At 35.9% G+C, this 16,656-nt stretch overlaps 1 protein-coding gene across 1 annotated transcript in view; it reads left to right on the plus strand.

Moving 5' to 3' along the window:
- Positions 1 to 16,656, plus strand: part of FGF2 (fibroblast growth factor 2) — a 68,269-nt gene that overhangs the window by 45,676 nt on the left and 5,937 nt on the right. Inside the window, 1 exon segment of the mRNA XM_035726338.1 lies at positions 11,090 to 11,193. Coding sequence (XP_035582231.1) covers positions 11,090 to 11,193 — 104 coding nt within the window.

Consider the following 16,656-nt stretch of genomic DNA (forward strand, 5'->3'; position numbering starts at 1 on the left):
GCTTGCTGAAATGATCTGGGTTACATCAGTGTCCAAGGTCCAATTTATTTATTTATTTTTAAAGATTTTTTTATTTATTTATTTGACACAGAGAGATACAGTGAGAGAGGGAACACAAGCAGGGGGACTGAGAGAGGGAGAAGCAGGCCTCCCGCTGAGCAGGGAGCCTGATGTGGGGCTTGATCCCAAAACCCTGGGATCGTGACCTGGAGTCGAAGGCAGATGTTTAACGACTGAGCCACGCAGGTGCCCCCCAAGATCCAATTTAAAAAGGTCTTTTAATGTAGTGGGTTTTTTTTATAGGATATATATGTATGTATCATTGATACAGAAAACCACATAAAACATCTCATCCTTTAATGAATTACTAGGTGAACATTCTTGTACCTGTCACTCAGATCAAAAAAACAGAATTTTGCCATCCACTCTAAAAGCCTCTCTATGTCCCTTGTCACAATCACAGTCCCTTGCTTTCCGAATAAAAGTGTACAGATTTTTATTCTAATCACTTTTTCTTTCTTTTTTTTTTTTTTTAAGATTTTTATTTATTTATTTATTTGACAGGCACAAGGGAGGGGGCAGAGGGAGAAGCAGGCTACCCACTGAGCAGGGAGCCCGATGCGGGGCTCCATCCCAGGACCCTGGGATCATGACCTGAGCCGAAGGTAGACGCTTAACTAACTGAGCCACCCAGGCGCCCCATAATCACTTATTATTTCTTAATAGTTTCATCACACCAATAGGCATCCTTAAATATTCTACTTTGTTTTGCTTTTTAAATAGGTGTGTTTTAAGCTGTCAGTCTGGATTTTGCTGATTGTTTTAGCTCTCTAGGACTTGGCTATTTAGGACAAATGTGGCTTATTTCATGCCTCGGTTCTAGAATGACATTCTACCTGGAATATCATTCCTCCCTGTCTCCCTACCCTCTACCTTCTCCATGAAATTATTTCCTACTCGCCCTTCAAAACTTAGCTGAAATCTCATCCCTCCTAGAAAGATTTCCTGATTTTCCATCTAATAACATGTCCTTTTCTGTAGTCCCATAGAACCTGTATAAAACTCCAGTATCACACCAAGGGCATTGCCGCAATTGTTCCTTTACCCGTTTTTCTCTTGCATGAGATGCCTTCATCCACCACACACTCACTAGATACTTCTGTACAGTAGGCACCGTGCTAATGCATGGGATATAGAGATGGATAAGTACTTCTCACTGCCCTCAAGAACTGCATAGTCAGGAAGGGGCAGATCAGTATGGTATAAAATTGTTCTGAGTGGAGAAAACAGGACAATAGGAGAGTATAGAGGAGAGGGTCCCTATCCTAAACTGTGGAGAGAAGGGAGGAGGGAAGGACCACAGAAGGTTTCCACAGTAAATTGTAATTCCAGAGTCTAGCTCAGTGTGTGCCACAGAATAGTACTTATTATATAACAAACAGGAATGTTCTATTTTATATTCATTTATTCAGCACCTTTTAGGTGGCAAACTTTGTAGTATTATCATGGAGAAAATACCTTTTTTAATAGCTATGGAAGACACTTTTCAAGTGTATAACTGAAAACCTGTGTTTAAAGTAGGGGTTAGTTTTTATAGAAGATGAAAAACCAAGGCTTTAACATTTATCTAAGTATAAAAATATAAATTGGTTTTACATTTCCAGACACTTTTAAATTTCCAGGCTGAGGATGACAGCTTCCCTGGTTAGGTGCAGACAGAATGGATTTTTATGGTTCACAAGAGTTGATGATTAAGTCATCCTCCATTTTTCAGAACAAATTTTGTTTTGCAGTCCTGTCTGTTTATGATATTTTCTTTCCTGACAAGTGCGGAAAATTTTAAAATGTACTCTTTATATGGAAATTTAATGTAATTGCTTTCATTTCCTTTCTTAAAGTACTTAATATTTAAACCTCTTATGAAGACCTTCTTCCCCTCTTCCCCCCAGCAAATGAAATGTGTCTTTGGCTTATGCCTTTGCTAGGTCATAAGATCTACTGGCTTTGCTTATTAAGAGTCTTCTAAATCTCAAGTATGATTATTGTATCTTTCCTCCCCATGATGCCAGTGCAACATGGAACAGTGACAACTAAAAATCTAACTTGAATGCAACCAGATTTATTTTCACTGGATTGTACTGATTTCAGTATTTTTGAGTGCTCACTGAGATTTCACATTGTACAGAATCTGCAGAGTATCTGAGGGACTCTATCTGGAACATTAGCACAGTTTTTATACCTGTTATGGACTGAATGTTTGTGTCCCCCCCCCCCTCAATTTATACATTGAAGTCCTAACCCCAGTGCAAAGGTATTAGAAGGTGGGCCTTTGGGATGTCCTCTCTCACCACTTTTATTCAACACAGTACTGGAAATCCTAGCCACAGCAATCAGATAAGAAAAAGGAATAAAAGACATCCATTGGTAAGGAAGAAGTAAAACTTTCACTATTTGCAGATGACATAATACTATATATAGAGAATCCTAAAGACTCCACCAAAAAACTACTGGAACTGATAAATGAATTTGGTAATGTTGTAGGATACAAAATCAATGTACAGAAATCTGTTGTATTTCTGTCCACAAATAATGAAGCAGCAGAAAGATATTAAGAAAACAATTCTATTTACAGTTGCACCAAAAATAGTAAGATACCTAGGAATAAACCTAACCAAAGAGATGAAAGACCTGTACTCTGAAAACTAAAAAAACACTGATGGAAGAAATTGAAGACAACGCAAATGAAAAGATACTCCATGCTCATGGATTGTAAGAACAAATATTGTTAAAATGCACATACTATCCAAAGCAATCTACAGATTCAATGCAATCCTTATCAAAATACCAACAGCATATTTCACAGAACTAGAACAAATAATCCTAAAATTTGTATGGAACCACAAAAGACCCTGAATAGCTAAAGCAGTTTTGAAAAAGAAGAACAAAGCTGGAGGTATCACAATCTAATTTCAAGTTATACTACAAAGCTGTAGTAATTAAAACAGTATGGTACTGGCACAAAAATAGACACAGATCAATGAAACAGAATAGAGAGCCCAGAAATAAACCCATGATTATGTGGTCAATTAATCTTTGACAAATGAGGCAAGTGTATGCTATGGGAAAAAAAGATGATCTCTTCAACATATGGTATTGTGAAAACTGGACAGCTATATGCAAAAGAATGAAACTGGGCCACTTTCTTACACCATATACAAAAATAAAAGTGGATAAGGACCTAAATATGAGACTTGAAACCATAAAAATCCTAGAAGAGAGCATAGGCAATAGTCTCTCTGATACTGGCCATAGCAACTTCTTTTTTACATAGGTCCTTAGGCAAGGGAAACAAAAGCAAAAATAAACTGTTGGGACTACATTAAATAAAAGCTTCTGTTTTTATCAAGAAACTAAAAGACAACCTACTGAATGGGAGAAGGCATTTGCAATGACACATCTGATAAATGGTTAGTATCCAAAATATATAAAGAACTTATACAATTCATTGCCAAAAAAGAACTCCACCAAGTAACCCAATTAAAAAATAGAAGAAATAAACGTACATTTCTCCAGAGAAGATGTACAGATGGCCAAACAGACACCTGAAATGTTGTTCAACATCACTCATTATTGGGGAAAGGCAAATCAAAACCATAATGAGATATCCTTTCATAATTGCTGTCAGAATGGCTAAAATAAAAAACACAAGAAACAAGTGTTGGCAAGGTGTGTAGAGAAAGGGACCTCACCAGACACGAAAGCTAATAACCTTGATCTTGGATTCCTCAGCCTCCAGAACTGTGAGAAATAAGTGTTTGTAACTTACGTCACCCAGTCTATGGCATTTTTATTATTATAGGCTGAATAATCTAATTGATACAATACCTTTTAATACATTGGTACCCAAATTAGCATTAACTGCCCAATGAACTGTCTTTGGTTACCTGTTTTTGTTCTTTTATAACCTAAAAAACTCTTTATTAGAGAAAGTTTAAAATATTTACAAAAATAGAAGGACCAGTATAAAGATCCCCATGTATCCATTATCCAGCCTCAGCAGTTATCATCACATGACCAATTGTTTAAACTATACGTCCACTAGCTCTTTTTCCCCTCCCTGGTACTGCATTATTTTGAAGTATATCCTAGGTGACATATCATTTTATCAGATATTTTAGAAAATAATTATGTAAGTCATTATGTAAGTAATATGTACATGTTAGTACATATTAGATACATAAATGATTAATATGTGTCTCTAAAAGATAAGGATTTAAAAAAATAATCAGTTCCATTCTCATGCCTAAAATTTAAAAATTCCCTTAGAAGCAGAAAATATCCAGTCAGTGTTAAAATTTCCCCTTGGCCTTATATTTTTCTACAAAAAAAATTAAAACTATTTGCTTTAATCAGAATTCAAACAAGGTTTACACATTGCTTTTATTGTATGTCATTTATGTTATCTTTAAAACAATTTTTTTAAGAGATTTTATTTGAGAGCATGAGTGGGGTGGGGGTGGAGAGGAGCAGAGGTAAAGGGAAAATCAGACTCCCTGCTAAGTAGGGAGCCCAACACAGGGCTTGATCCCAGGACCCTGAGATCATGACCTGAGCCGAAGGCAGACACTTAACTGACTGTGCCACCCAGGCGCCCCCCTTATGTATCTTTTAATTGAGAAACATCCTCTCCCTCTTGGAACTCATGAACTCATGAATGTGATTATTTTCATAGTCATGTTTAATATGGTACACACTTATATTTTATTCTAGATTATTTTAAAATGCTGACGATGCTAACATTGTTATGTTCCTCTAAAAGTAACATATACTAAATGAAGAAAAATTTCAAAATATCAAAATGTATATGAAAATAAAATATTTTTGTTTCATTCTATAACTGTTAATTCTTTGGGATAATTTTCTATTAAATTGTATATATTCAAGTGTATAATTTTTATTAGTAAGTATTCCCTCTGCTATTACTTTGGGCTTAACTGAAATTAGAGATTTTTTTTTAAGATTTTATTTCTTTGACAGAGAGAGATACAGTGAGAGAGAGAGAGCACAAGCGGGGGAGTGGGAGAGGGAGAAGCAGACTCCCCGCTGAATAGGCCCAATGTGGGGCTCGATCCCAGGACCCTGGGATCATGACCTGAGCCAAAGGCAGATGCTTAACGACTGAGCCACCCAGGCACCCCTGAAATTAGAGATCCTAATTAGGAATCTTTTTTTGGGTGCCTGGGTGGCTCAGTTGGTTAGGCGACTGCCTTCGGCTCAGGTCATGATCCTGGAGTCCCGGGATGGAGTCCCACATCGGGCTCCCTGCTCGGCAGGGAGTCTGCTTCTCCTTTTCCCGCTCCCCCCTCTCATGCTCTCTCTCTCTCTATCTCATTCTCTCTCAAATAAATAAGTAAAATCTTAAAAAAAAATTTTTTTTTGTAGTTCTTACTCTTAATAATAGAGAACAAGGTGGATACCAGAGGGGAGGGGAGTGGTGGGATGGGTGAAATAGGCGATGGGGATTAAGGAGCACACTTGTGACGGGAACAGGGTGATGTATGGAACTGCTGAATTATTATACTGTACACCTGAAACTAATATAACACTGTATGCTAACTGGAATTAAAATATATATAACATAAAGTAGTAATATGGCAAAAAAGATCTTTTTCCAGTTCTTGTGGTAGAAGCTTTGATTTTTCACAATTTTTGCTTTGGTAATATAAACACTTAAAGCTATAGCTTTTCCTTTAAGCATGTTGAGTATCCATTATCATGCAGTTAGGAAATGTTTTCTAATTTCCCTTGTATTTATCTGTGTTTTTTGGAAGTGTACTGCTTAATCTCCAAATACTTGGAGGATTTTCTAGATAACATATTGGTACTATTTCTAATATAATACTTTGTTTGATTTTAATCCTTTTAAATATATTGAGACTTGTTTTATGGCCAGTATGTAATTTATTCTTGGGAGTATTCCTTAAAAAAGAATGTATATTCTGTTTGGGTGTAGTGATCTTTAAGTGTCAACATGTAAAAGTGAAGTTGGATTTTCATACCTCATAACAAAAGTTAACTCAAAATGGATCAAAACCTAAATGGATAAGGTAAAACTAAACCTCCTAAGAGAAAAGCTTAGTTGTAAATCTTCATTCATGACCTTGGATTATGCAGTGGTTTCTTAGATAGGACAATAAAAGCACAAATAATAACAAAATTGATAAACTGGATTTCATGAAAATTAAAAATTTTCTACTTCAAAGGACAACATAAAGAGTGGAAAGTCAACCCACAGGATGGGAGAAAATATTTGCAATATTAGAGTTTTTTGTCTAGAATATATAAAGAATTCTTACAACTCAGTGATAAAAAGACAACCTAATTTAAAAATGAGCCAAGGATCTGAATAGATATTTCTCTAAAGAAGATATACAAATAGCCAATGAGTACATGAAAAGATGCCTAATACCATTACCCATCAGAAAAATGCATATCAAAACTATGAGATATCACTTCACACCCAAGTAGGCTGGCTGTAATAAGAATGAACAGAAACAGAAAAACAGAAAACAAACAAACAAACAAACAAACCACCAAAAACAAAAACCCAAAACACAGACTATAACAAATGTGGTCTGCATGTGGAGAAACTGGAACCCTCAATTTCTAGCGAGAATGTAGAATGGTTGCTTTGAAAAGTCTGACAATTCCTAAATGATTAATCATAGTCACCATATGACTTAGTAATTTGACTTTTCAGTGTATATCGAGAAGAAATGAAAATATGTCTACCCAAAATTGTGTTTCCGTAGCATGTTCATAGCAGTATAATTCATAGTAGCCAAAAAATGGAAACAAAACAAATGTTCATCAACCAATGGAGGCAAATCAAATGTGGTTCATCTATTCGATGGAATGTTATTTGGCAATAAAAAGGAATTAAGTACTGATAATGGCTACCACATGGATGAACCTGGAAAACCTTATGCTAAGTGAAAGAAGCCAGTCATAAAAGACCATATATTGCATGATTCCATTTATATGAAATATCCAGGATAGAGACAGGAAGTAGATTAGTGGTAGCCTAGGCCTGGGGATGGTGGTATTGGGGACATAGGAGGTGTCCTAAAGGCTATGGGATGATGAAAATGTTCTAAAATTGATTGTAGTAATGGTTGCACAACTCTGACTATACTAAAAAGCACTGAATTGTATGTACACTTTAAATGAAGTGTATCATATCTGAATTACTATAGACTGTTAAAAAACAAAGGAACCAGGAGCACCAATAGTTCAGGACAAGAGCCCTTGATATTACTTAATATCATTGTGACTTTAGAAAAAGAACTTGTCAGCTGGAGTTAATTGATTTGAACAATTCAAATTCACTAGGCAAATAAGCATAGGATAGCTTACAATGCTGGCAATTAATTTTTTTTAGCAGTTTTCAAATGACTATGATGTTAAGAGGAGAATAAAGTCTCAGGTGAATGAAAGCTACATGATGTAAAAAGAAAAAAGTCAGGTCAAGCTGGTAGATAATGTTATTCATATATTCCATATTCTTATTGTCAATTTTTGCTTGAGATATTTTAGGATTCTATTATTAGGTGCTACACATTTAAGATTATTATGTCTTCTTGATGTATCTGACCTCTTATCATCATGGAATCACCTTCTTCATCTCCATACTACTTACCTTGAAGTCCACATTATCAGATAAAATTAATACAGCCATATCAGCATTCTTAGGGTGTGCATTTTTCCCCATGTTTTTGCTTTGTCTTTGTATTTGAAGTGCTTTTCTTATAAACAACAGAGTTGAGTTTTGCTTTTATATCTTGTTGACAATTTTTTCCCTTAAATGTAAATGTTTGTTTACATTTAGTGTAATTATTGATATGTTGGGTTTAATCTGCCATCTTGGAATTTGTTTTCTAATTTCCCCATCTGTTCTTTGTCCAGCTTCTCTTTTCCTTCCTTCTTTTGGATTGAGTAGTTTTTTTGTATTCTATTTTGCCTTATAGCCCAGCTGCCAACTGTTTGGGTAGGTCAGGAGTTAGCCTTGCTCTCGAACTCAACCCCTGGCTTGTCTTGGAAGATCTCTCTTCATCCTGCTTTGTATATCTCTCTTCATCCTGCTTTCCAGTTGGTGAAGGCTCAGTGCTTGTCAGAGGGATCTTACTCAGAGATTGTCCTGCTCCTAGCCTTCAGGGAACTGCTGCTTTGCACTCAGCAAAGGCCTGGGGGTACTTCGGGAAGATTTCTCAGCGCTTCTGTTCTGTCTGAGCCTTTGATGTTTAGTGGTTGTGCACTAGGTGCAAACTGTGTGAAAAAGAACTGGCAGGTGGGTATGGAGTAGTTCTTTGATTAGAGCTCCTCAGAACTCTTAATTCCTCACATCAACAGCTGTTAAGAGTTAATAAAGTTTCAGCTGGTTTCTCCATACTTTCCTTTTTGGCGGGTTTATTCTTTCTCCTGTCAGAGATAAAAGCAGTTAGGCATCTCTTTTTTGGGAAGGGATCATTTGTATGTGGAATTTTGTTCATTTAGGTTACTTTGCTTCTCAGCTTTAATGGGTTTTTAAAGAAAATTTATGATTTTATGGCTTATACAGCTTGTTGTTTTAGGCTAGGGTTATTTCTAAAGTGTATATTTTTATAATTATATGGCAATGGAAACATTTTTTAAGCATCTACAATTAATGTTTATTTTTTAGTGGCTTCTTGAGTGATAATTGCCTAGTGTGGAATACCCAAGGAATCTGTAAAAGGTCAATGAATAAATGAATGGTGGCATTTACTTTAGGTATTGAGTCACTGGTATTGGCCCCACATTAATATACATAATCTCCCTTATGATCAGTAATACACACTTAATGATGGTGAGCTACGGCTAGGGTACAGTTTATTGATTAAGCACCAAAAGAAAGTATAGTGATTATGAAATCTTGCCTCATGAGCATTTATGCAGCCTTATGAGTTAAAATATATTCATAATTATATTCATAATTAATATGGCTTATGTGGATCACTTTAGAGCTGTATACAAGGTTTGGTCATACTCATTAAGATAATTTTGGTTATATTTGTTAAAAATAAAGCTTATTTTTTACACTTCCCTGTAATGCTGTGAAAAAGACTTTATGCCCTTTGTTTAGTTTTCATGTTTTGATTGTATTTCTTTTACCTTATATTATCTTTTAAGATTCTGTAGAAGAATTTTGCCTGGTAAGTGCAGGCTTACCTAATGCTATGCTCTCTGAAATCTAGGAGTGACTGGTCCACAGAGGAGAATCAGGCATTAAATGTTCAACAGATTTTTTTAAATGTAAATTCTCAAACATTCATAAAGTAAGTAGTGCAAATAGAATAATAAACTTCCACGTTTCTAATAACTGTTGGCATAGGTTAATCAAATTTGTTTTATTTATCCTGCCCACTTTATAAAAAAAATTGGTAGAATATTTTATTTATTTTTGATTGCTAAAATGTTTTAAAGCTAATCTCAGATGTTATGTCTTATTTTACCTGTAGGTTGCTCTGCCTGATACAGAAAATTTTAAAACATAATTACTGTGACATAATAATATCAAATTAAGTTAATAATTCCATAATTTTTCAAACATTGCTTTTTCATGTCATGTTTCCCTAGCTACCTGGAAACACCTGGGAAAATTAACTTACTTTGTTTCTAATGTTATCTGATTAATATTATGCTGATTTCTAAACATTTGAATATTTACTGTTTTTTTTCTTTTTTTTTTTTTACTGTTTTTTTTCTATTGCTCTCAAGAATGCACTAGATATGTTCATAGGCCATATAATGGCCTATGAAAAAATTCATTCTGAGACCAGGTAAATTTTATAAACAATGTATACTTGATCCCCTTATGGTGATTTATAAGATATATAATGCAGATTATAAGTAGCAAAGGTCTGAGAAGTTTGGCAATAAAGAGTTAACTTGGCTTATCCAAGAGTTTCCTAAATTTATTTAGCCCCAGAACCTGTTTTTTATGTAACCTCTGTTAGCTAAAATACATTTTGGAGAATACTATTTTAGGCAAGAGAATGCTTCCTCTGAATGGCAAAACAGAAGCTGTTAACTTCACTTATATTTGAATTAATTATCCTTATGGCATAATCATAATCATGTAATATATATTGTTTCCCTAAAATCTGCTTAATATTGATAATGCAGTACAACAGGTCATCCTCTTCAGGATCTTACATTCTGAAAATCTTTCAACACACTGTAAAAGCAAATCAAGTATGGGCATTTTGTTTTTTCATGAGATAGATATTTGCCAAAAAAAAAAAAAAAAGGTATACACCACAACCCGTCTGTAAAGAAAGATAAATGCATTGGTATTGTATTAAAGGGGAAGCTAGAAATAAGATGTGTAGAAACTTAAGGAAATATAAACCAAAAGATAATAGTGATCAATTAGATTATATTTTATTTGTGAAGGACTGGTTAAAAACATCTTTAAAGGGGCACTGGGGTGACTTAGTTGGTTAAGTGTGGACTTTTGATTTCGGCTCAGGTCATGATCTCAAGGTCATGAGATGGAGCCCAGGTCAGGCTCTGCACTGAGTGTGGAGTCTGGTTAAGATTCTCTCCCTCTCCCTTTGCCCCTTTCCCTGCCCCATCATCCTGCGAGCATGTGCACTGTCTCTCTCTCAAAAAAAAAAAAAAAAAAAATTTTTAAGAAGTTTAAACTTAGGCAGTAGTGTGGAAATCTTACATTTTTATGTACTTTTATTTTTAAAAGATTTCTTTATTAGAGGGAGAGAAAGCATGAGCAGAGGCCAAGTGGAGGCTAATTGCTCATCAAAGGAAAACATTCTCCATTCTGCCACTCTTCTCTGCTCACTGACACTAGAGTGAGAAGGGAATCTAGAGGCACTCATGTTCTAGAGGATCTGCATCTCATCCTAATATGATCTAATTGACACTCATCCCCGGCCCCCCACCTTGCCAACCCTCCAGAGTGGATTAGCTGGTTTCCCCTGTCTTCATATAGCATAAATGTGTAGACAGTTGTTTTTTCTGTGATGCCACAAAAGCAATTTTTCCATTACAGTCAAACTGCAACTTCAAGCAGAAGAGAGAGGGGTTGTGTCCATCAAAGGAGTATGTGCAAATCGCTATCTTGCCATGAAGGAAGATGGAAGATTACTGGCTTCTGTAAGTAATACTCTTTTTGTAGTTTTTTTTTCTTTGTTAGCTTTTGTTGCTGTTAATTTACTAGTATTGGTATTTATTCTTTATTAAGGATCTTGCAAGTATTATATAATTTAACCTTAATATTCACCCTATAAAATAGTATTACTCTCTTTATTTCACAGATACAAAAACTGAAGTTCTGAGGGAGTAAGTAACCATGGAAACACAGCTCATAAGAGGTAGAGCCTGGATGGCACTTGAGGCAGTCTTGACTCTAGAGCATGAGCTCTAATTCATTGCATTTTACTGCCTTCTCTGCAAAGCTATTAAGCTATAGTTGTTTAAAAAAAATTCTTATATTGTGCAGTTTGAAGATCAGTGGGATGGACATATACAATTTTGAGTATCAGTTTTTAAGTTTCTTTTTTCAGATTTCACATACAAAAAGTTTGCAGTATAGAATACTAGGTGAGAAAGTGGGTTCTTAACCTAGATACTGATACTGGCACTACCACATATTAGCTGTGTGTGCTTGAGCAAATTATTCCGAGTTAGTTTCCTTACCTGTAAAATAGAGACAATAATGATCCTATCTTATAGAGTTTTTGTAAGGACTAAATTAGAGAATTTATATCAAATGCCAAAATCCAGGTCATGCATAATAGGTCCTCAAAAGTTTTACTTCCTCTTCCTCTACTTATTTATATATAAGCTCATTAAGGACAAGGACTGTACTTTTTCACTTTTTATCACAGCTAGTCAGTAGTCCTAGCTCCTGGCTAGTACTCTTTTCACTAAATGTAGCCTCCCTGTCAACTCCACCATTGTCATCAGAACCAGGATTAGAGGTCTGTTGGGCAGACACAATATGTGGGAAATACTGCAGAGGAATAAAGCAGTATACAGGATAGATCCCACTTCTATCTCACTGGGGGAGTAGATGGGACATATACCCAGAAGTGTGTGTGTGTGTGTGTGTGTGTGTGTGTGTGTGTGTTTGTGTGTGTGTACACACAGATGATAGCCATGATACCAATACCAGGAGCCAGTTACCATTCCTTATAACTTTCTCCAATAAGAGACCCAATATTACTGAGCAGTTGTGGTGTTTTAAGCCATACACATAGTTTTTGAAATTTTTTCTGAGTGACGACCTTTGGATTTCTGAAGGTACCAAAACAGACTTCTTACAGAGAAAAAGAATATTTCAATCATCTGATCGATTGTCTGACAAGGATATATTTATGTTGATATACTATCAATTTACATGACTTTTGTGGGATAAATAGCAACTCTGGGTGTAATGGCGTGCGGCTCCCTCTTTGGTAGTTGAATAAACTGTAGAATCCTCTTCAAGAATAGCCAATATTTACTGAGTGTACAGTGTGCCAGATGCTATGCTAGGCATCTGGGTTATAAAATTGAATACAAAATTGTCTGTGCCCTTAATGAATCACAATCTTGGGGAGGCAGAAGTGTAAGTAAGTATTTGTAATAATTGTAAGGGTTTTGATGTGATGCTTCTATACCTTGTATGAATGCACAGTAATATTGGATAGGAAGTAAGAAGTATTATGACATAGGAAGTAATAGAGGAAAGGAAGTGATTAAACTTATCTTGGAAGATGACCCATCAACAGGATTTTAGATGATGTAGGAGAAGGAATTTATCAGGCAGTCAGGGAGCAGAGGAGTGGAGATGAGGGTATAGATACTTTTAGAACATAGTACGTGAAAGACATGGGTGCAGAAGGCTTACGAGGTGTTTCTCCAGCATTATAAATAATTCACTACTGCAGGATTGTAGAGTACAAAGGAAATGCAAACTGGAAGAGAAGAGATAAGGCTGGAGAGGTAGATAGACTACCTGCTGACATGCCTTCTACAGCGTGTGTTACAAGCAGTGGAAAGCCATGAAGAGTTTTAAGAAGAGACACAATCTGTTTTGAATTTGAGAAAGATCACTCTGGCAGCATTACAGAGGACGGATTTGAGGGGGCTGACATGGTGGAGACAAACCAGTTAGAAGGCCATCGTAATAGTCCAAGCAAGTCATGATGAAAACCTGGCAATGACAGGACAGAGAGGATTGAGTAAAGTACTAGCACTTGAGATTGATTAGATTTAGGAGTGAAGTAGAGGGAAAAGTCCTAGGTTTCTGGTTTGGATGAGAAGGTAGATGAGAAAGGGGAAAGAGGAAAAGAGCAAGTTCTGGGAAAAGGTAATACAGGTTCAAATTTAGACTTACCTAGTTTGAGTTGCCTAAGAGAAATTCAGGTGGGGATGTTCACTACATAGTTGTAATTTGGGTCTGGAACTTGGAAGAGAGGTCTGTGTCCATATATAGATTTGGGTGTCATCAGCATACAGGTAATAGTCAAATTGGGGAAATGGATGCGGTTCCCGGGCAAAAAATATCATCCCAAAAGATTGACTACTTGGGACTTGTACTGTTGTCTTTTTTTCCTACCAGTCTGTTGTCAACTTAAAGGGTGATGTAATATGTTGGGAATCTACCAAAGGAGCATTTTAAATATTTCCAGGACAGTGAATCAGTAATTTTGGATGACCTTGAGTTTGTAGAGAGGAGAGGTTTATTCCTACTCTTCTCACATCAGGATGTGACAAAACACATGTAGTGTGAATCATGATGGCTTCTGCAAAGGTTTGGTGTTGGTTTGGCTACTGTCAAACAGTGAAGGTGGTGGAGAAAATAAAGGAGATGCATACCTTTGCTTTTGTTATGACTAACTGTGGACAACACTAGGCAAGTGGTTTTAAAGCTCTCAGTTTTTCTCTTTCTTAATCTGGTTCAGTGAATGATTTGGAACTGTTATCCTGTAGTTTTCCACTTAGATCAGAAGATCCAGTAACCTAGTAATCATGGTGGACCTGTAAGATACTCATGGGAGGGGTTATTTATCTCCAGAACATAGGCTGGAATTTATGTTCATCTGTTATGATGAAAAGCTTCATAGTTGTCAAAAGTGATGAAAACAGAAGCTACTCTATTTTAAAGCACATCTCTGAAACTACTGGGTTCCATAAAAGAGGAAATGAATTTAGAACAATAGACATGAAAACCGAACTATCTTCTCATTCTTAAGAATTCTCTACAAGTTAGAATTAAGAGAATTCTGACCTCTTCTCTTGGTGAATAGTCATTAAGCTTTCCAAACTGTTGATTCTGTGCCATCAGAAGCAGAAAGTACTCTGAAATAAAGTGTTTTATAGTTTCTTCCTTAGCTCAGCTGGACCTTTCACAAGATTAAGGTATTTTATTTAGTCTTAAATGTGTTTCTTTCTCTTTGGATATATGTTAGTTCTTCCTGATATAACAGATTTCCTTCAAGTTGATGCAGTAAGAGTTAATTTAGCAATGCTTAGAAATTTTTATCACAAACTATGTAGGGACAAAGTCACAGGTATTACACATAAATGGAAAATTTAGGATTTATCAGTTTCCTTTGAGCAATGGCACCAGCCAAGATTCAGTTGTTGTCGTTCCCATCATAGGCTTTATTCTTGCCAAGTTCACGAGTTAATCTCCAGTCTTACCATTCAGTGTATGCGGCTTGCTTCTTTGACTCTTCAGCAGCAATCCTGTTTCTTCCAAATTAGTCTGGGTGGGCTGTGTCATTTTTCAGATGAGAAGTGCCCCTACCCTCAATCAAGGAGGTGATGTCGGTGGGTCAATAAGTGACTTATTTCTTTCCAAGTCAGATCCATAGGCAGTGAGTTGTCAACAAGAGCAACTTTTAGGTAAGAGATTAAAAGTCTTGACCCTCGGCTATTAATATTATCTGTGCCAAACATTTAATGCGTTGAGATGAATCACTGATGGTAAAAGACACCATCGCCGGGGATGTCAGCAGAGACCTCACTCAGGTGACAATGAGAAGAGGCAGCTGGCATATAAAAAGCAAAGAGAACAAAAAAACCTAATAGCAACTTTTGGTAGAAGTCCAGTGTTGTGACCACTAGCCATCATGGGGATGCAGATGCCTCTTATAACCTGGAGAACCTGGGGTTTATGAACTTGCACTTGCCACAAGCATAATTCTTTCCACTCTTCTACCTGGCCCTGTTTCAAGACTGTTGTGTTATGGCACATCCCTGGATTCTTCTGCCTTCTCCCCTGTTTATGATTCCTGCAGTGATTTGCAAAACATTCTCATTTCCTCTTAGAAGACTACTCTGGACACATAAAATATTTTGGTGTCTAAGAGTCATGTTGATTGCTGCCAGTTGAGAGTATGAAAAAAGACTAAGTTTTTTTCCCCAATACCTTCACATAGTAATGGCATGAATGCTTTCAAGCTAAGCAGTCCTCACTGTTTGAAAACATTTCTTAAGGGTCTTTCCCCTGGCCCCTTTTGAAGCTAAAAAATACAAACATTTAAAGAGTAACTGTAGGGGCACCTGGGTGGCTCAGTTGTTAAGCGTCTGCCTTTGGCTCAGGTCATGGTCCCAGGGTCCTGGGATCGAGCCCCGCGTCAGGCTCCCCACTTGTGTTCCCTCCCTCACTGTTTGTCTCTCTCTCTCTGTCAAAATAAATAAATAAAATATTTTTAAAAAAAAGAGTAACTATATTTAACTGCCAAAGCCTATATTTAGAGGCTTAACTTGAGTAGTTTTTTAATACATAACAGACTTATTCCATTCCATAGAGGATAAATTTTGTTGTCATGAATAACAGAGGTCCAGAACAAATATTAGGATTTATGATTTCTTATGTGTTCACAAAATTGTAGGTTTTAAAAAACTGCATATAGTGAGGTTAACTGTAGTTTTAAATTTAAGTCACCAAACAACATCAATGTTGGCATTGGTAAAGAAAATTTGCCTGGTCTTTATGTGCTAGGAAATTGCATGTTGATTTCTATATAATGCTATAGATCATGATATCCTGAACAAGATATCTCAGTATCAAAGATGTGTATGTAACTTGTGTGGATCCATAATAGTGAAACATGAAAAAAATTTATTCTCTGAGGAGATACACTTAATTACTGTAAAAGTAAAATATATTGAGACCTACCTATACAGCAAAGTAAGGAAAATAGATTTTTGAGGGCTCAGTTATCTAGATTGACAATATATACCGATGAGGTTTGTCAAAAAAATATAGTAATTGAAGTGGAATATATATTATTTTTAAGAGGTAAAACACTAGATTAAATGCAAAGTTTACTACCTAATGAGAATTATTTTTAGAAACCAGCCTTATAAAAATTTTACACAACCTGTATGTATATACAAAGGTTAAGGTCAAATTTGCTTTTAACTTTTCACAATTTATGTGTTTTATTTTGTTCTGAAATAATCAACACTGATACTTACATCATGTCTGTTTTTAATTCTCAGAAGTGGTGTAAGCAAAGCATTTTTGGATCCATGTTGAGCAAACTCCCTCATAAGCCAAAACTGAAAAATCAAAGTACTGTAAAAGAATAAACAATCCAAAAAACAGAACATGGGGAA

This window comes from Zalophus californianus, chromosome 2, assembly GCF_009762305.2.
Source record: "Zalophus californianus isolate mZalCal1 chromosome 2, mZalCal1.pri.v2, whole genome shotgun sequence".
Lineage (NCBI taxonomy): Eukaryota > Metazoa > Chordata > Mammalia > Carnivora > Otariidae > Zalophus > Zalophus californianus.